At 31.2% G+C, this 27352-nt stretch overlaps 1 protein-coding gene across 2 annotated transcripts; it reads right to left on the bottom strand.

The window, feature by feature from the left end:
• Positions 1–330: 330 nt before the first annotated feature.
• On the bottom strand, positions 331–16276 carry LOC123302196 (trafficking protein particle complex subunit 8). 2 transcript variants are annotated; one of them, XM_044885033.1, is made up of 15 exons: positions 16057–16276; positions 14415–14868; positions 13233–13435; positions 12868–13160; positions 12329–12435; positions 10815–11063; positions 10119–10395; positions 9680–9865; positions 7927–8455; positions 6500–6690; positions 5219–5562; positions 3882–4117; positions 2407–2637; positions 1638–2007; positions 331–644 (listed from the first exon to the last, which is right to left on the bottom strand). In XM_044885033.1, exons 1-15 carry the CDS (start codon positions 16211–16213, stop codon positions 350–352), a joined length of 4122 nt encoding a protein of 1373 aa, XP_044740968.1. In that variant the 5' UTR covers positions 16214–16276; the 3' UTR covers positions 331–349. The 2 variants fall into 2 exon arrangements, with proteins under 2 accessions (XP_044740968.1, XP_044740967.1); XM_044885032.1 differs by having other exon boundaries at positions 12868–13435.
• Positions 16277–27352: the final 11076 nt, after the last annotated feature.

Genomic DNA, 27352 nt, shown 5'->3' with positions numbered 1-27352 from the left:
TTTGCACCAAAATGCATTGCACGAAATAAATACGAGCACATACGAACATACGAACGAAATACTACATAAATGCATCAAATTCCCGCCTTACTCTCGTTCCTCTATCACGATTCAAAAGGAACACAAGTGCAATCTATTTTTTGTCAGATATCCTTGTGTAGTGTCCATGCCTTCATCATTGAATTTGGTACGAAACTTGTACATCAAAATAAAACTAACAATTTTTTATATTTACATAGAAAACTCAATTCGCTCGTTTAAATTATTCATTAATAAAATTCGAATTTTTCTAGTAAAAAAAATATTTATTTGAAATTTACACTTTTTTGATTGAATGAAATATGTAAATTTATCGACTTGCTTGAATTTTATTGATAATGGAAAGAATTTCTGTTCGGCGATATGTTTGCAAAGTGAATTTTGATTTTTGACTAGATTTTAAATTAAATATTGCATCATTCTCTTCTTTCTGTGTTGTATTCTCTGCTTCATTAATATCTGGTCCACAATATACTTCAAAATAATTGGATATATCAAACAAGCCATAAGTTGTGAATGCTAATTGTAGTTGAAAGGAATACATGCCATACGGCTTTAATACACACTGTAATGGTTTCGTGTGTCCAACCCACTTGTGAGAATATCTAAAATCATGAAAACAAAAAACAATTAATACAGGTCACATTATAGTGTAGTTAAGGATGTTACAAATAAAGGAAAATGGAAGAAACCGCTCGCATTTTGCTAAAACCTCATGGAAAGTGTTTCTTAGGTGTCAAATATCACTAGCAAGGCATGAGTTAGTGGTACAAATGTTCTATTTGTTAATAAACAATGAATTATTAATTAATTCAATGAAACGATCAATGTTAAAGTTCACTTACAAAATTAATGGATAGGCAACTTGAATTACGTATACGTTATACATGTATAATAGTTTTTGATTATTTGACAAACACTTAACATTTACGTCATACAAGTTGCCTATTTATTAATTTTGTAAGTGAACTTTAACTTTGATCGTTTCATTGAATTAAAAATTTATTGTTTATTAACAAATAGAAACATTTGCACCAATAATTCATGCATTACTAATAGAATTTGACGCCTAAGGAATATTTTCCATGAAGTTTTAGCAAAATGCGAACGGTTTCTTTCATTTTCCTTTATTAGCCGATTTTTGTAACATTTTTTACTGTACTATTAGCAAATAATTCAGTCAAAATAAACATGAAAAGGACGAGCACGCTGCATTAAATCAGTTTTTTTTGTTTTTAAGATAAGTTTTCAACCTCGGCAGACGACTGGGTCAACCTTAAAAATTAAAATAAATAAAACAAGTGAAAAAAAAAACAATTGACTGAGTTAATTGTTGAAATACCATGTATAGACAATGTTAATTAAAAAATCGTTGGTTTTTTTTCATCATGTAAGTAAAGAAAGATAGACAATCTTAGAAAGCCAAATTTGCATACATGTCACACACACATAGCTGATATTCCCATATATAATAGCCTAACCTAACCTAAACTATCGTTTTACAAGGCCACAGTTACCCCTTTATAAATAATCTGATAGCCCTATACGCGAGCGAAGTTATCGATAATAATTATTTCGTAAAGAAAATTAACACTTACGTTTGATCCAGCAATTCAATTTTGGCATTTAAATTTTCATCACATAAATTAGTTAAATGAATCGTTATTGGTATGACACAAATCTTTGATATTTTAAAATCATGCCCAATTATATTTGAAGGAAATGTTGCATGATATTTAATTTTCTTTTGTTTCTTTTCTAAATCAACCATTTCTTGCCGTCTATTTATTTCCTCTATAGCCAAATCAGATTTACTAAATCGAAACACACCCAATGGTTCAGTAAATATTTCATCTTCTTCAACAAGTTTAGGGTTTTTTTCTAAAGGCATTTTTATAAAACCATAACCAGTTCTACGCATTCCATTCAAGTCACTTATTTCAGCAAACCAGGATACAGCCATCATACCTAAAAGTCAATGATAAATTTATTTATTTTATATTTAAATAATCGAGCAACCCCCCTAAAATTTTCAGAATTGATTCAGATTTAGTCGAAATTCGTATAAAAAAATCAAGCTTTTAATTTAAAATTGCCTTGGTGCTCGTACAGTCTTAAGACGGAAAAGGGTCTGAAAAAAAAGAATTTCTCGTTTTTATTGACTTAATGACCTAACATAACTAACAAAAGTTTCAACCCCTGCCTTGGATAATTCCTACGCACGGGACTGTCTCAGACCCTTGTCCCCATTAAAGAAATATTCATCTGGATTAATCAAAATGGAAAATCTGATAACGAATTGAAAATTGCAGAAACATTTACATAAAAATAAATCTTAATAAGACAAAAAAATAAACATAAGCATACCTTCATTTTCACACTCTTTTGATAAACGTATAATATTTTTTTCAACATCACCATCGCACTTAACAATATTATTAATACAATTTTTCACAAAATAATTTAAGGCATTTTGTATTGGAATTTCATTAACAGATGTATTTAATTTCAAAGACGTTACGTTTATACAAGATTTATCTGATGATCGAAAAGCATTAAAGAAGTATTCATGCGTTTCTTTTGGATTCAATTTTATTCCTGTGAATAATAATAAATTAATCAATATAAAATAATGAACTCAATCATAATAGTTTATAAAACTACTGTAATTACAACAATTTTTTAACGATATATTCGTCGACTTAGTATATACAGTGGAACCTGGTTAAGTGAGACATCAAGGGACCTTCAAATTTGTCTCAGTTATAGAGGTATTCCACTTGGCCAGCGTCTCCGATATCCAGGTTAAAATAAATATTTGTCTCACAACACTTTACATTAGTAGGGGCCATAAGACAGATTATTTCAGTTTTAGAGATGCATTTATTAAAAAAAAAAGCAACGTATTATCAATATCATTGCTGCTACAAAAATTATGAATACCGAGGCTTCGCGTGAATTCTTGTGCTCAGTTACATCTTCTCATTTACAGAGGTTAACGCATATGAAGTTCACTCGCAGTGTTAGTTTTACAGGTAGCTATGACGCTAAAATCGAGAGAACGAATCCCAGATATAGAGGTTTGCTTCGTCCCACTAACAGAGGTTCAGTGCCAAACTGTTGAGACCTCAGTATGAGTTCCAATTATGGAGGTTTTTCACTTATTCAGATCCCACTTAACCAGGTTCCACTGTATATGTATATTATATTAAAACAGAAATGTCCCTGTCGTAAAATGGTGGGAAATTTTACACCCGATAACTTTGAATTGACCTATTTTTTCTTTTAAATGCATAGTTTTCGAGTAAATTGCAAAAAATTGTGGAAAATCGTTGATTTTTTCGAAATCATCCTCTTTTTTCCTGTGCATATGACAAATTTTATTCTACAGGTAAAAAGCTGAAATTTGACATGAGTGGCCGTATTCAAAACTTCAGTAAATCATATGAAATTTTGGTAATCGGAAAAAATAGACCGAAATTTTATTGAACCGGATTATTGTTGTAATTACGATTTGCTTGGGTTAAGTTTGCCGACTATAGAGAAGTTGGTTGGGTTCTGAAATTTTTATTTCGATCCATTTTTCCAAGTCTATTTATTCCGGTCTGTTTTTTCCAAAATCTGAAATTTCAACTACCTTGATGAGACTAGTAGCTCCTAAACAGATGAATCAATTATGATTTTTTTTGTTGGAAAGGCAATTTGATCGAGAGTGTTCTTAGCTATATTTCAAGAAAATTGATTCAGTTTGGAGAGCTACAAAGAAAAAAACGCATTTGTCGGAAGTTTTTTAAATTTTATAAATTTTACTCTATAATTGAAAAGGAAAGAATAAGACTTACTATTTACATCATTATAAAATTTATCGCCTAAAATCCAATGGTTTGCAACCATATAAGCATGTAATGGTTGTATTAAAGTAGATGGAACATATGCAGCATGAAATGGATTTGTTAAACATAATGAAATACTTAAAGCTGAACCATTTTTATTTGAAAATTCACTAATTTCTGTTTGTATTGATGGTATCATGGATTCTGTTACAGTGAATTCCCATAATTGTTTTACAAGACGATATCTAAAATAGAAAATAAACAATAATTTAAATATTTTTATCATAAAACTTATACTAAAACAATAAATTAAAAAACAAAATTAAGTAAAAATTCCTATTACGTTAAATCAAAAATGAACAGAAACAAGTGGAAACAAAAAATTTACTCAGTTAATTATTGAAATACCCTATATAGAAAGTTTTGAATATCAGAGAGTCCTCGCATTATTTTTTTATAAATTAGAAGAGTTTAAAAAACTAACACAATTAAGGCGGCCTTTGGAGAAAATGGACACCTTAGTCCTAACTTGCACCCTCACGAGTAAACAGTGATGTTTATGAAAAAATGTTCAAACAAAAGTTCTTATTTGTTTATTTTTTTAGGAGGAATATTTTTTACATTTAAACTTTTGCTCTATCTCTAACGGTTTAAAAAATAGGTCCTACGGAAGAAACCCCTACTTGGAAAGACCCAATTGATCTACGTTATTCATTTACGAAGTCGACCTCACTTTTGATGTCCTAAGCACGCTATACAAATTTTAGCTTGATATCTCTTTTCGTTTTTGAGCTATCGTTTTTACAGACAGACAGACGGACAGCCGTAAAAAGAACTAATTAGGTGATTTTATGTACACCTATACCAAATATTTTTAGGCGTTACAAAGTTGGAACTAAACTTAGTATACCTTGATATATTTTACATATATATACAGGGTATAAAAAAAAGTTGTTTACATAGCGTCTTTAACAGTCAGGACTCATTATTGGGAAGATTTGAGCTGTTGGAAAAAATATTTGAAGAAAGAATAAGTCTTCATAAGTCTCTGAAAAACTCTTAGGAACTCTGAATAACTCTGAATTTCTAAACGTTTTTGGACTGTCTAATTCAGAGTTATTCAAACTTATTCAGTCTGAATTAGACAGCCCAAAAATGTTTAGAAATTCAGCGTTATTCAGAGATCCTAAGACTTTTTCAGAATTTCTAAGAGTTTTAAGTGGAACTTATTCAAGTTCCACAGTATAATTTTCAAATCGTAATATTTCAAAAACTGTACACTTGTTGTTAGCGCGATCGTTTAGATTGGTTATTCAAAAATAAAATACAAATAAAAAAAAGCTTACTTCGGTTGATTTTTAACACTTTGATAATATACAAGCCAATCAACGGTACATCGTCCTTTTATATCTGGTGCTTTAATATACAAATTAAAATTGAATTTTTTGCCAGGATCAAGTGATTCAGGTGTTGATATTTTTCGTACAAATTGTTTTCGATGTATATCTTTCGGTAACATATTTTCATTGATTGGGACTTCAGGTGTGTTCAAATCATAGTATAATAAATGAGGTACTGATGTTCCAAAATGTAAATTTGTTAATGTACAATTTCCACTGTTCATCATTTCAACTTGAACGAATTGTATTTCACCCGTTAATAGTTCTGTATCAACTTTTGAAAATGTAACCTGCACAAAAAAAAGTATTTAAGAAACAAATAAAGTACCCCGGATAGAATACATTGATTTGTGATTTCGGTTTAAATTTTTTGAGGTAGATTTGATCATACTGATCAAAAGTTCTTATGGACTCAACTCTCAAAAACCTTTCCCTTCCGAGCTACGACTCTTCAAAGGTTATGTCTACATGGGATATTGATTTTTGGTTTCGGTTAATAATTTTTGAAAACTATGGATTAAGGTAGTTCTCAACCCTCAAAAACTCTTCCTTTCCGAGTCACGACCCTTCAAAGGTTATTTGTATATTAATTACCTAGATATTTGTATAATGATACTCCACTTAACATAGTTCGTCGACTTTCATTTTTTCCTTTTTTACAATATGGCTTCTGGTTGTCGTCATATTGAATTTTCGTTACTGTTATGGCTTTAGTGGCACTCGCAAGATTAAGATAAATAGATTGATGTAAAAATCATTAAAATCTGCATTTGGTTTCTAGAGTGCCGCAAAGGAACAAACCATACATACACAGTTTGGCAACTATCTCGTTAGCGATTTATAATATATGAAGTAAGAAGAGTATAATATATAAAGTAAGACATTGTTATGTATAAAACAAAGAAAACAATACAGCAGTGTTGCATATCAATCACATAGACGGGGAGGTTTGGTGTGTCTATTGATAACCAGGTAGGCTAAACTATTCTTAAAGAAAACGAGCCATATTTTACTGCGATTAGACCAAGTTTAATCCTAATTATTTTATAAAACAACAAATCTCGTATAGTTTCAAAAGAGGTCTAAACACATTTTCCACCTCTTTAAAAAGGTGTTACTTTACTCCAAGCAAGATTTCCATTCTTTTCTCCATTTCTTTTATTGATTGCTTTTTTTCTCATTTTTCAATAAAATAAATACACAATAAAAATAAACCATAAATAATACCTGCAAACATGGTGCTTCGGGGACAATTTTTAAATTTAGTCTGTAATCTTCTACAACAACTTGAGAGGTTGCATTATTTTTACGTTTTTGATTCTTATTATGAATATTGATGTCTAATTGTGCTTGTACACTTGGTAAACTAAAAGTTTGTTGTTCGTCATTGGTTGATGGATTCAGACTAAACGTAATACCTAAAAAAACGATAAAATAAATCAGGCGCATAAAATATTATATTCAAGCTTCATTTTTCAATAATTAACCAGGCGTCATTGTTGCAAGTTATTGTTAAAATCCTAATTAGTACAGTACGAATCGACGCATTAGTACAAACAACTATTCCATCTAATTTTTTTATACTCTTCAAATTATCCTAATCCTAATATATAAAAGAAAGTCGGATTTCCACCCAAGGGAGTGGGACAAGGGGGTAACATTTTGTATGAAATACGTCATTTTTGAGTAAAGTACTTAAAATTTTTTAAAAAATTTAGCCTATAGAATGCTTAATTGTCAGCAAATATAATGGGCTACATTTTATTTTCTAAAACATTAGGGTTCCGTTCCAAAAAATTATAACTCATGAAATTGTGAACTAAGGGGGAAGATTTGATTTGTTGGAAACATAGGATGGCTATTTATGTACTGGAGCTGTAAACGAGCCCAGCGAGCTCTAAGAGGTAGGTTTAATAGTCGCGAGTGGGCAAAGCGAGCGGGCTAAGCATAGTATAGCTATTAATGAACTGGAGCTGCAAGTTCATTAAGATAAATAATCGCTGATCAAAAGTTATTATCAAATAAATTGTAGGTGAAACGAACCGCCCCGTATAGTAGAATAACTATAAAAAGTAAACTTTGTTTAAGATAAATTTCCAACGGTAATAAATTCTTTAAGGTGTTTGGAATATACCATAATTTTTTCAAATTTTTAAATTAATAATACCTTAAAAAAATTATTTATTTGAGATATTCGTTTTTGACGATATTACAACAATATAAAAATAACACAAAAAGACCTATTTTCAGCGTTAAATTAAGATTATAAATATTGGAGATAGACTTTCGGGAGTGGGAGTTTTTTATTGGAAATTTCCTCCTCTTTAAGAATCTTTTTTTTTTAAATTTTTTAAATATTAATATTTTAGGGAATATTGGCGAAAAATGAAATATTTCTTTTTTTTTTTTCATCTTTAATTGTTTATAACTTTTGCATTTTTTTATGTACTGAAAAATGTTTCTGGCGCATTGTTTTAGACATAATTCCGAATACAACGAGCTGTCGCACGTATTTTTAGGACCAGTATTTCTATATTTCATTAAATAGGAGACGAACATGTTTGACTAGAAATCTTTATTCAAAAATTGAATAAATTTCGATTCGATTCAGTGAAATTTAAAGAATCTGCGTATAAAAAACAACAAATAAATACCTTTAATATCTAATTCCCCAGCAATCATTGGTGTCAAATATAAAATCAACTCCATCGAATTCTCAATACGTAGTTGAACAGTTTGGACAGGTACTGTATGTACAATTGAATCATCATCACAATGACTTATTCCATCAACTGTTGTAAAGTTCCAAACTAATCGAACATCACGAAGCGTAATTGTAACTTTCAGTGGATTTGATAATTTAATAATAACAGCAATTGTTTCGCCAGCCACAGCAAATGGTTTAACAGAATTATTTGTATTCGTTGTAAAAACCGTTGCTGATGGTCGAAATATTAATGGTAAATTACCCAGAGCTTCATGGACAATTAATTCTTCTAATTTGACAAATTTTTGTGCTTGCATAAGCTCATTCAAGTTACTGTGTAGGACGAATGACGTAGCTGGAATCCGCCCAGGGGCTGATAACGGTGCGGTTGGTAGTAAAACAACTTTTGTGTTTTCATCGTGAAGTATTGGAACTGGTAATTTTGGCAGATAATTTGGGTTTTGAGATTGGATATTCTATAAAAAAACAAAACATTTTATTTAATAACTTCAAAAATATTAATTTTATATAAAAAAAAAAGTGGCAGGAAAGTAGATTACAAAGTTAAGTTATTAGCATTTTATTGTTTAAACAATTAACAATAATATTGGGGTTTAACCTCCGCTTCTCAGACAACGTCTAAAACAGAGACCAGCCACATCATTATTTTTTTTATATTATTTGTTTTACTTTAAACTACATCCAATATACAATTAAATTTTTATAATGTTGATGAGTCAGTTATTTCGTTCTTATCCCAACAGCGACAGTGTGATCAATTTTACCAATCCATTATTTATAATTGCTCACACTGCCGCTGCCTGGATTCGAACCCGCAACCTCCCACGGATACTGAGCTTGAACAATTATTAGAAGAGATATCGGTCAAAAAGACAATAAATAGATCGTAAGGGTCGTATAAGTCTTAAACGGTATGTGATACAAAAACATGATGGACACAAAAAATATATATTTAATTATCTACCTAATTTGCACGGTTACAGAGATATATGCCAAAACGTTTTTTTTCAAAATGGTGGCACTTCCGCCTTTCAAATTTGTAAGGATTTGGTGTATTAACATTCAGTACGTGATACTGAACTTATTTACATCCATCCCTTGAAATGCGTCAATCTTTGACCGAATTGCGTCAATTCTGTGACCGTATGCGGCAATTATTTGTTCGAACTTTTACAAAACGTACAAGTGAGATTTACAAAATTTAAAAAACCCCCGACAAATACGGTTTTTTTTTTAGCTCTTTCCAAACTGAACCGATTTTCTTGAAACATAGCTCAAAACACTCTCCATTAAATTACCTTAAAAAAAATCAAAATGGGTTATTCCGTTTAGTAGCTACGATATCACAGACAGGCAGGCACACATATAGCGGTCAAACTTATAACAGCCCTCGTTTTGCGTCTGAGGTTAGATTAGGTTAGGTTAGCTTCTATTGGCTGTCCACGAAGGACACACTTAGGCTATAGAGCCATTGTTATAATATATATGCGTTTTATCACCTTTACGCTGATAATTTCATTTATCAGCTCCTCAATTTTTTTCAGAGGCTGAGCCTACACCACTACACAAGCCAATCACAACTATTAGTTAAATTAATTTTTGTTGTGACGGTAGGAATCGAATCAGCTACCCTAGGCATACCGCGAACGGAATTGGTTATCAGCTAAAAAGGAACTTACATTGAAGCTAGTTAACATTTCTCTAAAGAATGTTGTTTGTTGAATAGAATTTTGTTGAGATATAGTAGACAGTAATTTTGAAAAAGAATCAGCTGCTTTATCCATTATATTTAAGTAAGCAGCCTGACGTCCAAGTGTATAATTGATATGATCTTCAGCTAAACTCCATTGTCGATCACCATATACCTAAAATTTTACAAAAACTTCCTAAATTTTTAAACAAACTAGAAAAAACAAATCTCAAAATAAACAATTGATTAAGTTAATTGTGGAAATACTTTGTATAGGTAGCAGGCCCCCATGTGCAGGAATCATCCAAAGAGGGATGAGTTTCAATCTTTTGTTTATCATGTTAGGTCATAACCAAAATAAAATTTATTAAACATGAAATCGATCAGAACCTCTTTAAATAAAATTCCCTTAAATAGTAACAACTTACTTGCGCAGCTTGTTGATAGCATCTATAAGTATGCTTACGTTGTCCAGCTTTTGAATATCGATGTCCAGCTAAAACAATATGAAAGGCATATTTTCTACTCATTGGCGGTTTACAATTCAAGAAACAATATGAAGCCTGTTCCAATAATAACGCTGAACGTAAATCCGAATCTTCAGAAGTCATTCTTATTAATTGTTTAGCTTGCTCATTCCACCATTGCATTCCTCGAAGACATTCAGCACTTAATAGTGTTGTACGAGTTGCAAACTGTGGCATACTTAAAAAAAATATAATAATAATAATGTATTTTACAGCACCAATTTACTTAGTCTAAATTTTATACTAAACAAGTGAAAACAAACAATTGACTGAGTTATTTGTTGCCATGTGTAGATAGCTGATATTCCCATATAATACATACTATATAATTTGCGCCCTCACGGATAAATGAGGGCGTGATGTTTACGAAAACATACATGCTAGAAAGATAGGACTTTCACCAATCGACTGGAAATAAAATAAAATTAACAGAAAAATTCATTTTCCACAACACAAACCCCTGATAAATCGCCAAAACGTATTTCCAATTTTTCTGTTAATATGACTTTATTTCGGGTCGATCTTTTGTTTCTTGGAGAGAAAAATATATCAAATTTTGTTGTTCAATATAATAACCGAATAAATTAAAATACGTACCGACATGTTGTCAAATAAATATTAACCGCTTCTTCTAAATATTCAAAACTTTTCTTAGAAAATTCGCCCATCATAAATGATGACAACGATGCCATTTCAAGTGCACCAGCATAATATTGCCAAGTTGTATCCAAATAAAAATCACGTTTGACCGCACTGTAAGCTTCATGTGCTAATGCATAGCTTCCAAACATGAAATATAAATCTGCCAATTTTCGTAACTGAACTTCGGCATCATCCGAGTTATAGCTAAAATTTATATAATCATAAATTGTAAATATAGAATAAACGGGAAATAATGTTTCAAATTTCGTCAAGTAATAGTCTCACGGCAAATTTTTAAAATTCAATATTTTCTGAGATATTATATTATAATTAAGATTCCCCCATTCGGTATTAAGATAAAGATCTTCATGTTATGAAGGTAGTAATTCAATAGCTTCGCCCCGGGATTTTTACTAGGATTTATGGATCCAAGATTTTGCACCCAAAAATTCTAAACCTGACGCCCTGCAAGTTTCAGCTGGTGCAAAAACTTGTATGGAGGTTTGATCAATCGTCATACAAATGGGACCATCAGAGATCTTTATGTTATGAAGGTGGTAGTTCAATCGACAGTCTCCTGACAAGGGTCACATCATCCTTCTCAACTGTGCTCTAGTAAGTTGCAGTTGAGAACACTCGAATGGCCTAGCTGTGATTTAACGCAGTTTGACTTGTCGCATGCCTTTCGCAAAATCCCAGTAATCAAGAAAGGCTTTTGCGTAGCCATTCCTTCTTTCGGTAAATTACGGAGCATCTTACTATAAGAATGACAGGCTCAGATGCGAGGAGCGTTTGAGACAACTCCTCTCGTGCCAACGAGTCTGTTGCTTCATTTCTCGGTACCCTATATCAGTTTGACTGTATTGTTCAGAGCCTGGCTATTCAGTTTCTCGAAGCATTCATAGACTATCCAAAGTGAAATATAATTTAGTGACCCATTCAAAAAAAAAAAAAAAAAATTCTCCTTATCCGAAGAAAAATGAAACCCTCGTTCGTCAAAATACAACCTGGAAGAAGAACGATTTTAAAGAATGAAACAATCGCCAAATTAGCTCCTAGTAACAGAATAATAAGTGGTAGCTAGCTAATACCATGTTGAATACCTTTAGCAGATACAAAGAGTCTAGTCGTACTTTCATAGCGGAACTGCCCCCAATAGGAACCTATATCGTAACCGATGCTGTATTGTAGAGAATGCTAATAGTAGTTAATCTAGTAGATATTACCTCCATAACTTGTGTCCAGAGACGACTTTTTTCAAAATAATATATATTCGTTACTTTTAAAGCTAGGAAAATAAAACAAATTCCTGTGTTGGTACACTTTACAAGTTTTTTTATAGCAGTTTTATATTATCTAAGCCCGAATAAAAAATTAAAATAAATTTATTTCTAATAGATCTAATTGAGTTACCACTTAGAAAAAACTATAATTGAAAGTTAAATAATCGACGAAAAATTTATACTCACACTTTTACTGCAACATTTGTAGCTGCTGCAGTTCCTGGTTTATTACTAACAAACCAACGTTTGGTTGCATTAAATAATGAGCGACTTACACCTTTTCGATTTGCAACCTAAACAAAAATAATTAAAATTACAAAATTATTTTTAAAATAAATACAACTCTTTGAAGTGCCCAGGAATTTTAAATGGAAAATTATTTTCGATCAATCACTATAAAGCTTAGGAAATATATACCGATTTTTGATAAAATTTCAACCGAAAGGTATTTTAACGAATTTCAAGATCCAAAGAGTTCATTTTAAGCGTTAGAAAATGAGTTTTGTATCGGAAACCGATCCCCGCGTACTGTGGGATTTGGTAAGCTCGATTGGTATATGTGTTTTGCAACACTTTTTAATATACTCAACCAAAGTATTGAAAGAAAATTTTTTTTCTTTTAATTTAACAAAATTTCAAACAGTTGTACAATGCGTAAGCCCCCAATCTACGATATAATGCGTAAGCCTATGTTTTTGGGAAAAAATATAAATAAAAATACTAACAATATCAGTTAAACGCTGAATTTCATTTTCGACATGTGGAATTAACGCTTTAATACAAAAATCCTGAATAAACCGATGTACTTGTTCCAAATCCTGTGACGTAATAAACGCACCATATCCATTCCCATTTTTACTATTCTTCGTTAACGTATCCATATGACTATCATCTTGTATCGGTGATTGTGGCTCAGACATTGGACTCAACGGATGAAAAATAACATTCGATGATGTATCCAAATCGGTGTTAGTACGTACTGATTTCAATGCTTGCTCCGTGGGTGACACAATTGAATCTACAATAATTGCGTCTTCAGAAATTGATTCAGTTTCGATGTGAGTTACTTGATATGCTGTCGTTATATCACCTGGTGATTGTATTGTGTCTGAGTCAACTGTGCTGGTCGTATCGATTAACTCGTTTGGATATTGATGAATGTTTACGTATGGTAACCATGGATTCGATGTCATTGGAGGTTCAGTTGTCTCAGCATTACGTGAATTGATTTGTAATAGAAAACTGTTATCTATTCCATAGACACCTCGCACATGATCGAATGAATCTTTTGCGCTAAAAATGTTTGTAATACTTATTTTTTACAAAAATTTAGACTACTTAATGAATAATTCAATCAAATTAAACATTGTAAAGTCAATAATAAATCCAAGTTTTCGACCTCGGGAAACGACCGAATCATGCCGAAAAATATGAAAAACCTCGAAAATTTTGACCCTTTTTCAGTTTTTTGCCGACTTTGACCTGGAAGAACTAGGTTTTCATCAAAAACTGTACTATTTATTTTTAATTGCACCTCTATAACTGAAATGACCTGTATTAATGGAATCCTCTATAAGTGAGACAAATTTGCAGTCCCTTGATGTCTCCTTTAACCAGGTTTCACTGTAATATACTTTTTGACAGATAAGCAGCATGTGATAGTATATGTTACAGAGTTGCCAGGTTTAATTCACTAAATAACTACTATTAATTTTCTCGCTCTAAAATATCGTGTGCTCTCTCATCCTGTTAGAAATAGAATACCTTAAGAGACTATAGTCAATTTAATGGTTAGAATAGCCCAAAATATAAGGTTCAATGGCTGTTTTTTCAAATTCCATGATTTTCAGCAGAATTAGCTTAGGCGAACTTCTAACGCATGCGAGGTAGAAGCACCCTTTCTAATCAATATAACTTTGTTCTACATACTCATACGATTTTTTCAGACAGGTTTCATAAAAAATTATAAAGTTATATAGAATTTCAACCTTAAATGTTTGATTTCTTACAGTAATGGCTTATTCTACTAATGAGATAATTTTGGAAACATTGTTGAGTTCCAACTCGAAAATGAAATTTAAATTATTAGTAAAATTAGGATATGTAAAACGATTTCGTTCAAATGCAAATGAAATGCTCGGTTCAAATGGTATCGTGCAAGCCTTATGTTTTAATATCCACGCATGTTGGAAACAGTCCGTTGTTCATGTTTATATAACTCGCATAAGAAACTGTTTAAAAACATTCCAAATTTACAAAAAAAATCACAAACCTTACTGCAGAACCTTGACATTTATCATGTAACACAACATAGAACCGTAGAATATTTTGTGAAAAAAATTTTGGAAATCGTTGTGGTGACGTTGTATTTTGCAATTCATCAATTGTTTTATTTAAATTCTCCAAGGTCGCCAATATATTCTCCTCCTCGGATGAGATCACAATCATACATGCCATAAAATGTTTCGTAAATTCATGATCCGATGGATATTGTACTTTTAAAAATGTATCACGCCATGATTCAAACCATGGTGTGGATTGTGGAATTTGTACGGGAGCTGGTTGTAAATCAATTGTGTAGGAGGGTTGATCTGGTGCAGTGCTTACAACATAATTTAGTAATTTTCTTGCTAAATTTGTTGGTAATGGATTCTGTTGTAAATTTGATACGCTTAATTGTAAATTTTTTATGGGTGTTATGTTACCGGCATGATCCCGAAATGAAACTAAAAAAAAGGATAAATTTAAAATCAATATACACACGGCGGACCATTTTGAATGAAAAGTGAATAAAATTTTGGAGTAACTAAAATACAGAAACTTTAGTAACCAAAGCTAAACATCTTTAAGGCAACTTGAGTTTGACTTTGACCTTTAAGATCACCCAAAAACTGTTAGGACATAGAAGAATACTTTAAATTAGAAAGTTATTCATTTTAAAGTAGTACTCTGTTCTAGAAATTTGAAGAAATCGATTTCTTTTGTTTATATTTTTAAAGCTTAGCCTCTTCAATATATTCCATTAAACGGATTTTTCAAAATTCGAATTATTTTCGAAGATACAGCGAATTTTCTGGTGATGAAGTTTGAATTGATCTGGTGACGAAGTTTGAAATAACTTTGCAAGACATTGCATATGAAATAGAAGAAGGTCCAATGTATGGATCTGGGATCGCCGATTAATCTAAAGTGAGACATATTAATATCCGAGAATTTTTTTTTTTGAAACTACATTATTCGATGTAGTTAACATGATATGTCAAGTTCTACCGATTCCTTTGAAATTTGATGGGAATCTTCTTTATATTTTAAACATTTCAATTTTGTATATTTAAAAAAAATTCGAAACTGTCAAAAAAAGGAATCAAAACTAAATTTTTTTTATTTCGACGCCATTTTGTGAATTATTTTTATTAATTTTTTTGTTTGTTTGTCTTTTTTATTATACAGTGGACCCGCGGTAAGCCGATAAATGTTTTGCAAGGTGGTATCGAATTATCGAAATTGTCAGACTATAGAGTACCGCCAGAAACACCCTGTAGTCCGAAACTTTTTGAAAAAGAATACCTTGTAATCCGACAAATTAAATATCAAAGTGATAAGATTTCAATCATTTTCTAATTTCAGAAATGTCGATAAATATAATATTAGAAAAATGGCTATAAAAATGTTTTTCATTTTCTTATAATCTTAGTTTGAAAAATGCCTACAATTTAGGCTTCTAGACCAGAATACTACTTAAAAAAGCAAACATCTTTTTTCGTAAAGGTTGGTTTTACTCCGTAAAGGTTTTAATCCGTAAAGGTTGATATTTGAAAGGGAGATATGACAACAAATTGACATACTCAAGAACAATATTAAATCAATGTTAAAGCGATTAATTTACAAAATATAAGAAATAATTATGAATATACCTTCAGTTTTTAATTTACTAAAAGGACTAATTAATTCAGCAAATGTTAAATTATTCTTTTTCACAATCTTTTCAGCTTCATTACTTGACAATACACCAATTTGAGGTTGAAACACACTTTGAATAAACTCTTGTGGAACTGTTTTCAAATTAGCCATTTTAAATATGTTAAAATTTGGCTTATTAATTCCAAACTTTTATAAATTAATCGAAATAAATACAATTAAACGCAAAACATTGCAATATTTTACGGATTCATGTTCATAATTTCATTTGACGTATCAAATGTCAAATAGTGGAATTGTAACTACCAATTTATTTATATGACAGTTGAAGGTATTTTAGCCATAGACATATAAAAATATAGACTAATGATATAGACTACAACTCAACATCTAATAAAATGATAACACTATTGTGATTTCCACATAAAATGGAATTTATTTAATTTAATAAATAACTGAAAATTATCGGAGAGCATATTGGCACAACAATCACACTAAATGGTGTAGGGTTAATGGTAATTGTGAATTCAGTTGAATCACGTACGTATAACAGAAGAGGCGCAGTTGGCTACATCATAACCCGGGTTCGAGTACCGGCTTCTATGTAATTTTTTTGTTTTGCCGTCCATGCTTTTTTATTATTTTGGTAATTCCCAGGCAAAGTTTTAACACCTTTCGAACATCTTGAAGCTTTAGATTTTCTGATTAATAGAATAGGCAACTTTTCAGTTCCTGGCATGTTAGCACCAGGAAGTATTGTAACGCGCTCTTTACTAAGTTTTCCGCCATGAAAGGGCTCACCTTTTAAGGTGAATGTTTTATCTGATAGACACTTATAAAATAAACCCTTCCAACTAACCATTGCTGCTACAAAAATTATAAAAACCGAACCTTCGCGCGAAATCTTGTGCCTTTTCTTAAATCATCGATTCACTTACCGGTAACACTTTTGTAACGAAGTTGCTTGACCCATATTAGCAAACACTGTTTTAGTTTTCTTTGTTCTTCAGAACATTGTGATTGATTTTTATCTTTATTCTGAATTATTCTACAAAGAGATTTTGGCACATTAAATTCGACACAGACTTCTTCGCGTGTCTTCCCACTTTTATAAACAGATATTAATTTCAGTTTTTAACGCATTTATAACGATAAGCCTTCGTTTCGGCATTTTTCAAATAAACATCCGTATGAGAGTAAAGCAAAACTAAAACTTGAGCTTGAGGCTCAAAATTAGTCAATTGCGGAATTTGCAGGTAGAATAAGAATAAGTAAGTAAAAAAACAAACAAAACGATGTTATCTCAGTTACAGAGGTTAATGCACATAAAATTCACTCGCCGCCTCAGTTATGGAGGTAACTGACGATAAAATCGAAAGAACAAATTCGAGATATAGAGGTTTGCTTCGTCCCACTAACAGAGGTAATTCGACATTTATCGAAAAATCACTTTTCTCTTAATCACCAGACTGCATCGTTACTAATATACTTGCTCTATTTTGAACTTTTTTTAATGTTCAGATTGATGAAATTGCTTTAAAATAAAAATTTATTGTAAAAATTAGACCATAATTACTAGATCTCAGACCGCGGGACAGAAAGGGTGCTTTGTAAAATAATTAATACATACTTGAAACTTCGCGAGTGGCTTCCTCTTGGCGAATCTACCAAACTCCTCTCTACGACTTTTTCGAAGGTGTTGCGTTCTCAAATGAGCACGATAGAGTCATATTTAAGCTATCGGTCTGAGAAAACGCAGCAGAGAATTTGCCGGACACTATGACCACTAACATTAATAACTAATTACAACACGATAACTCAAAAACGAAAAGAGATGAAATTTTTATAGCGTGCGCAGGACGTAAGTGAAGTTGAGTTCGTAAATGAGCAATATTGTAAAGCGGTAAGGATAAAGCAAAAGTTTTAGAGCAAAAAAAGTTCCTTAAAAAAACAACTTCCTTTTGAAACAGTTTTTCGTTAACATCACTGTTTCTCCGTGAAGGCGCGAATTAGGACAAAACTTTGATATCCATTTCCTTCTAAACTATAAAAGACAGGGGGTTGAAATTTTTCAAGTAGCTATAAATAATGACCTTGTGGAAGATTCTTGAAAATCGAAAAAAAATCTAGAAACGATTACTTTTGAAAGCATTCTTTTAAATTTTATATCTTCAAGCTTGTTAAAATTAATGCGTTTTCACTTGTTTTAGACCTAAATCATATGCCAACTATAGATGATCTATTGAAAGAAGTTAGAACGATAAAACCTTTATGTACTTTAAAAAAAAAAAACTCTCAAAACAGTTTTCTTAGAAAACCATTCGACGTGTTTTTTGATACTTCGATTCTTAGTATCTTTTAGTCAACTCTATTATCTTATTTGGTTAAAGCGTACCTAATTCCGTTCGCAATATGTAGCGGGTTCGATTTCCTCCGTCACAACAAAAAATTAATTTAATTAATGGCTATGATGGGTTGGTGTAATGCATGAAGGAAGGGCACTCAGCCTCTGAAAATAATTGAGGTGCTGATAAATGAAATTATCAGCAGAAAAGGTAAAACACATAAAAAGGGCAATTCCGGGCATTGCAGCTAGTTTATAGAATAAAAATGTAAAGAATACAATAAATTATTTTTATAAACAATAAAAAAATTGTTTTAATATTTATTAACGGTTTTTTTTTTTTTTTTTTTTTTTTTTTTGAATTATGTTTTACAAAAATTAAATAAACCAACCTAAATTTTAAGGATGTTCACGTTAATAATACTATATATGCCTCTTCACACATAAATGGAATAATTCACACAATAATTCAAGCATCATGGATTCAATTAAAATAACGAATGTTATATAATATAATTTAAAAAAATTGTTTCGTAATAATTATAGTAAATTTTATAAATATAAGACTCATACATACATATCAACTTAATGAGGTCGCATTCAATATATCAATAAGAACACTTTTAAAAAACTATTATCTGTTGAAAATTTCTTACAAATATAATACACCAAGGGTGTGTCCCGTAATATTTACCAGTATACTGGCCAGTGCTCATGACGTCATAAATCGCCGCCATATTGTACTGGTAAAACGGGCATGATAGTGTACATGTGTTCACCGGGTGTTTGTATTTCTTTATTGTTCATTAAGAAGGAATAATGGCGTCTGAAAAAGACTTACTCGTAATTGACGAATACAATAAGAATATATATTTAAGAATATATATGTATACACGCACTGGCAAGTATATTTCGGAACGATTTACCAGCATGGAGTCGGTTTATGACGTCAAAATCACTGGCCTGTATACTGATGAATATTACGGAATACACCCTAAGGCTAGTCGAACACGATAAATATTATTGATATTATATCGATATTAAAAAATACAGTAGAATCTCGATAAGTTAAAGTCCAAGGGAAACACAAAATATTTTAAGTTATAGAGGTTTTAAGTTATCAAGTGTCTATGTTAGGTAAAGGTTTATATAGAGGTATGTACATGTTTCTATGTACCCTAGTTAATATAGAGGTATGTACATGTTTCTATGCAGTTACTGAGGGCCTATACAGAGATTATTTATTTAAGTTATAGAGGTTGCGTATTTTAAGTTATAGAGGTTTTGGGCTCTGATGGGAAGGGAACATAGTATTTTTTGAAGTAACAGAGGTTTTTATGTTACCGAGGTTTAAGTTATCGAGATTCTACTGTATATTGATCGTTACTTTTTAGCACACGAGATCATTTTAACAGTTTTTGCCATATTAAACCCATTACTCTTTTTTGAAATTATGAGAATTCAATGCTAAGAAGGACTCTATCTTGCGATAAAAAAAAAAGAACTATATATGTTAGCTCGCATAGATCCATATATATATATTGCATATCATATACAGGGTGTCCGTGACTCGATGGTCAGAGCTTAAGAGTATATTCTCTTAAAAATTTTCAATATGTTAATATATTCAATATGGATTACTAGTTAAATTATATTTTAAATAATATTTTAATAAAATAACTCAAATATTGATATATTGAGCGCTTCATTTCAAACATTTAAAAATAATAATAATAAATTAATAACATAATATAAATATTTTAATATTGTTTTGAAAAAAAAAATGTTCTATTATATAATTTATAAAATACCTAAAATTATAAGTTTAATTTTTACTACGAGCGCAATGTAACAGCGTTTTTATCTTTATGTATACCTAGTAGTTACCCACCCGCTTACAACTTTTAAAAACAACGACTATCACGTTAGAACCTTTGTTTTCTTTGAGTGTTACGGATTCCGGTGAAAAATTTAAAAATAAATACGTTTTTAGAACGTAGATACAAAATGGGAGTAGAAGTTTCTGGGTAATAATTGCATCGTTTTTTTCAAGAAATCTTACAAAAAAAGTCGCTGAAAGTTTCAAGAACACAACTTGTTCGATGACAACATAAAAATCAAAGTAGGAAATCATATGATAGAACATTTTTTTTAATTGAGAAATTTAATCAAAAATATTGTACCATAACGTGATATATAAATTTTTTACAATAAAAAAAATATGTACGAATTTAACCCCTTCTTCATTTTGAAATTGGTATTTAACATAAGACGAATTTATCGGATGCGTAATTCTCAAGTAAACCTTTACAAAAAATTGATTTTTTTATTTCAAACTTTTACTTCATCACTTGATACTAATGTAAAACTTAAAAATAGATTCATTTACATACCCTAAAGAAATCCTCAACCTTTCATTTACGACTGAGAAAAAAAATTTATGTTCGAAGAGTTTGGTAGAAAATTTGAAAATCAATTGTTGCTTAAAGTTGAAGAATTTCTCTACTCTACCTAGTATAATCTATTTTTAAACTTTCCATTCGTTTTTACGATCGATCAAATAAAAAAATTGCGACTTTGTAAACTTTTAGAATTTTTTACTCAAAAACTGCGCTTGATACAGATTTTAAATGCATTCTACAAATAATATCGAAAGACGTTTGCCGGATGTCGGACAACGTACACATTAGTGTAGGCGCTGATTGGGTTTCGTATGCATTTACAGGTCCTATCAAACAAGGAGTGTATTTTGACCCGTGAAATCCGAGTGGAGGGTTTGTTACAAACAAAAGATTGTTTATAAGGCTATATCTCCTAAACTATTGAAATTACAATTGAATTTTATTATCTACAAAAATTATCTCGGCAATTTTTTCGCTAAAATCAATAGCGTAGCAATTATTGCAAAAACATAACTTTAAACCAACGCCTTTTCAAATTTAAACTTGTCTTCCCTAACCTTTACCAAAAAGTCGGGCTTTCCCCCAAAAATGCAATTTAAAAATCTAGAATGATTGTTTTTTACCGATTCGGTTGAATACTCAATTTTTGAATGTAAGGGAATGTATCATAAATGTATATTTATGAAAGATAATTTTAAGTACGAAAAGAATTGATTTAATAAGAACTTAATATTATTAAAACAAAAATAATTTGTTAAATTATCGTTTTGAGTTCAGTAAAATACCAAATCAAAAATATTTACGATGCTTAGCAATTTTAGTTTAAATATTGAGAGCTATACACATGAATTTATTTCATTTGCAGTCTTAGAATTAAATAGAATTAAAATGAAGATCCTTTCGCTATAAAGTATGTTTTCTAAAACATTCTTAGCGGCTTTTTAAACAAACTTTCTAGAAAATTTCGAATCGATTTTGACCGTTACACACATTTTGGAACTTTCTAGATCATTCCAGAAATTTTTTCTGACAACTATAATCATGATCAACTTTAAATTGACCGCCGAGAGCTGTTAGCGCCATCTCTCGACGACCAGTAGAAATATCAAGCCAGAACTGGACACGAACTTTCTGAACCTCCTTCCCAAATTTAAATCTTTTAATTTCAACCAGGTTTAGTGTTCAAGGGTTTTATTGTTAAAAATAAGTTATTTATACTAAAATATTCTGTCTGAATATAAATTTTATTAATTAAACGATTTTCTAACAAGAAAAAGGGCAATAGAAGCTATTAGAATAGAATAAAACCCTTCTCTCGAACATTCTTTTATCTCAGGGTATAAAAAGAGGCTCTTTCGACGACTTGAGTCGGTCATTCATTTAAAAAATGGATCTTAAATATTATTATACCATTAAACATGCGATGTATTTTAACCCGAGCAACGCCGGGTTTGGCTGCTAGTAACATTATAAACTAGAGCTGTAACAAACCGTGTGTACCGAATACTGAGTAACGGGTACGCCATCTAGTACCAAGTACTCAAACGTTACTCACGAACACACACGACACACTGTATAAAACATTTGAAAAAAAAGTGACGCTTCTTCAATTCTATTAATCTTTACATTGAGTGTCGCTCCGGACGAAATCTAGCCCTTTTTTCCACCTGGCTCTTAAGTATAATCGTTTGTAATGTGCGGAAAGAAACTTCGTTTACTTAAGAAAGAAAATTTAAATATGGATAATGAAATACCACGGCACTATATAATATTCAAAATTTTCGAATTATTCGTTTCGAATCGAATAATAATACTATTTAATTCGAATTTCGATTTAATACTCAAATAATTCGGCAATTATGATTTTGAACTTATTTTAAAATAAGTTTTTTTTAAATTATTTTTGTAAATTTTACACATTCTATCATTTCTAGAACTGCAAATTGAAAAACTCACAGCCCAAATAATATTTATCTAAAATCAATAGATGCACAAAAATTTACAGCATAGTTTATTTTTTGTAAAATTGTTTCATTCATTAATTCGAAACATGTCTTGAGTCGTTTATACAATGCAATTTTTATAGGGTTCGAAACCTTAGATCCATCTACCCTAGGAGAGATCCCGACGGAAAAGTTGTGGGCTTTCCGCGTGGCGAATTCTTTATCTTCATCCGATTTTAATAGCGCCTACTACCCGAAGACGTCTCGTCTTCGGGTGACAGGTTCTCCTCAAGGAGGGCACAGCGGACTCTTGGTCTAGGTGCTAGGGACCCAGTTGCGCTACCCCTCTTTTGTTTTATTATTATTATTATTAAGCATACTCGAGAAAATCATAAAATGAAATCTACCACCATTTCCCAGTCGATAATTTCTACCAAAATGACGTAATAAAACATTTAAACAAAAAAATAAATGAGTATGTAATTTTTTGTGCATCTTTTTCTCCATTATGGTGATTATTTCGAGTTTTGAGTAAATAAAATGTTTCTTTTTAATCACAGTTGAAAATTTTTGCTCTATTTCTTTTGTTGTTTCAGTAAATTGATTCACTGTTTCCAAAAAAAAAAAGTCAACAACTTTTATAAACGAGTTAATTGCGAATAGTACGTCAACAAAATACTAACACCTTAAACTTTTCCTAACGCAATGCCTTACTATGAGATACGTACAGTTTAAGAATGTTCTTTTTATACTTTAGTGTATACACTATTTACACAAAGTGTAAGAGGAAAAGGATGGTCTCATAATAGTGTAATAGCACTATCCTTTTCTACTTACCATAATGTATTAAATCGAGAAAAAAATTATTTTTTGATAAAATTACATTCTAATTATTAAAAGTACTAACAATCCCATAAAAATCAAAAAATTTTGATAAGGTATTGAAAATAAATAAATAATTTGAAACAAGAAAATAGTTTTTTAATAATACTGCATAGTGCGTTTAAAATAAAATTTATCCATTAAACAGATAACGAATTTTACAATTTTTAAATTTTGTTAAAGTGAAAGTGGAGCAAGTACGGTGAATGTTCATTTTTTTGCGGTAAATGATAGTTCAAAGTCCCTTTATCACAGTAAACACTGTTTTAGTTCCTCTTGTGGGGCAAAATTGTGAATTGCGTACCTTTCAAATTTTATCGAACTGATATACTCGCCTGGAGTAAAAAGGTCATTATGTGCATGCTCTATTTGATAAACATATTTTCAATACCATATATACAGAGTGTCCTCCGTGTATTCTCTGTACAATTTTAAGTCGAAAGTGCCTTTTGGACTTTAATCCAAAATCCAATAATTAAGGCGGTAAGTTCACACTATTGAATTTAAGTAATAAAGTAAAGACAATGTTGAGTAAAGTAGTTTAATGTTTTATTCATTAAAATTTTTCAATCACAAGCTGTAGCTGATGTAATTCTGCACATGTTCTTTTTATATCATGTATATGAAATATATCAAGGTATACTAAGTTTAGTGCCAAGTATGTAACGCCTAAAAATATTGACGCTACGAACAAAATTTTGGTTTAGATGTTCATAAAATCGTCTAATTAGTCCATTTTCGATTGTCTGCCTGTCAACACGATAGCTCAAAAACGAAAAAAGATAACAAGCTGAAATTTTTATAGCCTGGTCAGGGCATAAAAAGTGAGGTCGAGTTCGTAAATGAGCAACATAGATCAATTGTTTCGTAAACCGTTAGAGATAGAACAAAAGTTTAAATGTAAGAAATGTTCCTCATAAAAAAATAAACAACTTTTGTTTGAAACATGTTTTCTTAAACATTACTGTTTACCCGTGAGAGGGCAAATTATATAGTTTGCACTATATGGGAATATCAGTTAAGTGTGTATGTATGTATGTTTGGCTATCTTTCTTTACTTAAATGACGTAAAAAAAAACAAACGATTGCGTGATCAACACTGTTTTTACATGGTTTTTCAACAATTAACCCTGGACTGAGACACATTACCTATAGTCATACAAGAATATTAAGAAGGTACTCACTTCCAGAATCCGTTGACTACGTTTTACCCTCTCCTAACTTCGGGAACAAGTTCTCAGGATTGGGATAAGAACTTTGTTAAGCCAAAAGGCGTCGTATTTTATCCCGACGGATCTAAGTTAGAGAGGAGGGTCGGTTGTGGGATTTTCTCTGAAAATCTCGGTCTGCGTCTATCATTTCGACTACTGAATCACTGTAGAGTGTATCAAGCAGAAGTGATGGCTAATCACGAGATATGTGAATATATAAGACTGAACAATCTCAGGTGCAATGACATTACTATCATCACCGACAGCCAAGCAGCCTTTAAATTCTTCAACTCAGTCTATCTAACCTCAAAGGTAGCACAGGACTGCTGTACGTCTAAATGAGCTGGCGGAACAAATTAATGTAAACCTGGTGTGGCTACCGGGACACAGAGACATTTTAGGAAATTGTGGAGCCGGCGAGCTTACTAAAAATGGCGCAAAGCTGCCGGACACAAGCATCAATATTGATCCAGGAGTTCCGTTCACGAACTGCAAACTGCTCCTTAAAGATAATATCTTAAAAAGAGCCAATCTTAAATGAAGGGAGGAGCGTACTTGTGGTACTTCAAGACAGATATGGTTTGAGTATAATCGTAGGCGTTCTCTGAAGACCTTATATCTCTTCAAAGGGCCTCTGTTAGCATAGTTGTTGTGGCCCTTATAGGACACTGGTTGGGCGGCAGGCAAGCTGAACACCTGGGCCTGACAGTGTATCACGAGCCCAGCTCTTGCCATGAAAAGATTAACTTACTTGAGCCAACCTCTCTTTGACGACCTCTCCGACCTAAAGTTTGTCAAAGCACTCCCGCTGTTTTTAAACAGCTCCAAATTGTTCATGGAGTAGTGGCCGGGGATTGGTCCAACGGTATCACAATGAACCCTAGGACCCTGGGCTCTACGTGTGTCCCACCCTAAGACATCCACTCTAACTTAACCTGTATAAAAGTTGTATACAAAAAGAAAATGTGCAAAATTACATCAGCTATAACTTTTGTATGAAAATTTTTAATTAATAACTACTTTATTCAACAATGTCCTTACTTTATTGGTTAAATTTAATAGTGGCCATTACTATTGAATTTTGGAAAAAAGTTCAAAAGGCACGACTTAAAAGCGTTCAAAGAATACACTCTTAAGCTATGACCATCGAGCTATGGTGGACATCCTGTATATAAATTTCTTGAATATCGTCTGTACTCTGTGTCTGTCTGCCATAAAGTATTGGCAAACATTAAGTTCAATTTCAGAAAAATCAATCTGTATAAATTATTTTAGTATATAATTTTGTATACATAAAAAGTATGTATTTTTATAGAAAAATAAAGAAGTTTATTCATAATTTGTATAAGTAGTTTGAAAAATTTTCTGGTCTAGTACAAAAATGGCGACTCCATTAACATATTCATAAAATTCTTAATTACTACCAAATTTCACATGATACGTGTCTAAAGATCTAAAGGACCGATAGACCGGCGTCTGATACACGACCGCTATTTCTGACAATGTTCAGCAGCTTCTCCTTTTCAATTCACATTTTACCGTAGTATCGTTTTAAACAATAGTCTATTAAGGCATGCCCACAATATAAAGCAATCTTTATTTTCTAAAATTACATTTTGATTGTTCAAGTGGAAGAGATGTTATAGAAATTTAACAAAACTCAATTTATACATTTTTACATACAAAAAGTGTGTATGGGCCTCTCTAGACGAAATGTACACTTTAAGTCAAAAAACCGCAAAAGTTTTAATCATTCAAAGTGATATTACTATTTTCTCGCAAGTTTATTTCCATGAGAGTCGATGGGAAATGTTTGTATAAGTGTACTCAACAAAATCATATCTATGCAAACCTATGCTTTTTCGATTTACGCCCATAAAGTGGAACAGAATTACCCTACTTCCGGACATCACTAAATAAAAAGCGATGTCTGGAAATAGGGTACTCTCTCCCACTCTATGGGCGTAAATCGAAAAAACTTTAGTTCGCAAGAAGATGATTGAGTACACTTAGACAAACATTTTACACTGGCTCCCATACAAGTAAACTGGCAAGGAATTGATACCTGGTTCAAAATGATTTTTGGATTTTATTTCCTCGATTATGCGTGGACACACCCTTATAGAATACAACAATGTATTTTATCAAACGCCATACAACAGAAGGCATCCTCGTAATTGAAAATCGAGGTCAACACTTTAAGGTACGCAAGTGTATCCCATCCCATTATCACGTTATTTAATCACTAAATCAACCCTAATTGTCTTATAAATTTTAAAACTAAATTGTTTTTTTTTTTTTTTTTTTATAAATACCACTTTCTTATATATAATTTATACTTCTTATGTGAGTAAATAAAAAAAAATTTGTTACACTATTCCACAATTTTCAGACATGATTTTTTTGAGATATATTGTTCCAAAATAATTGTATTTCTTCAAAATATCAATTTTTAATATTACCTAAAATTTAAATCACTTAACAATAATATAATTTATTGTAATAAATTA

Source organism: Chrysoperla carnea, chromosome X (assembly GCF_905475395.1).
Source record: "Chrysoperla carnea chromosome X, inChrCarn1.1, whole genome shotgun sequence".
Taxonomy (NCBI): Eukaryota; Metazoa; Arthropoda; class Insecta; order Neuroptera; family Chrysopidae; genus Chrysoperla; species Chrysoperla carnea.
This window is presented reverse-complemented; position numbering and strand designations above follow the sequence as displayed.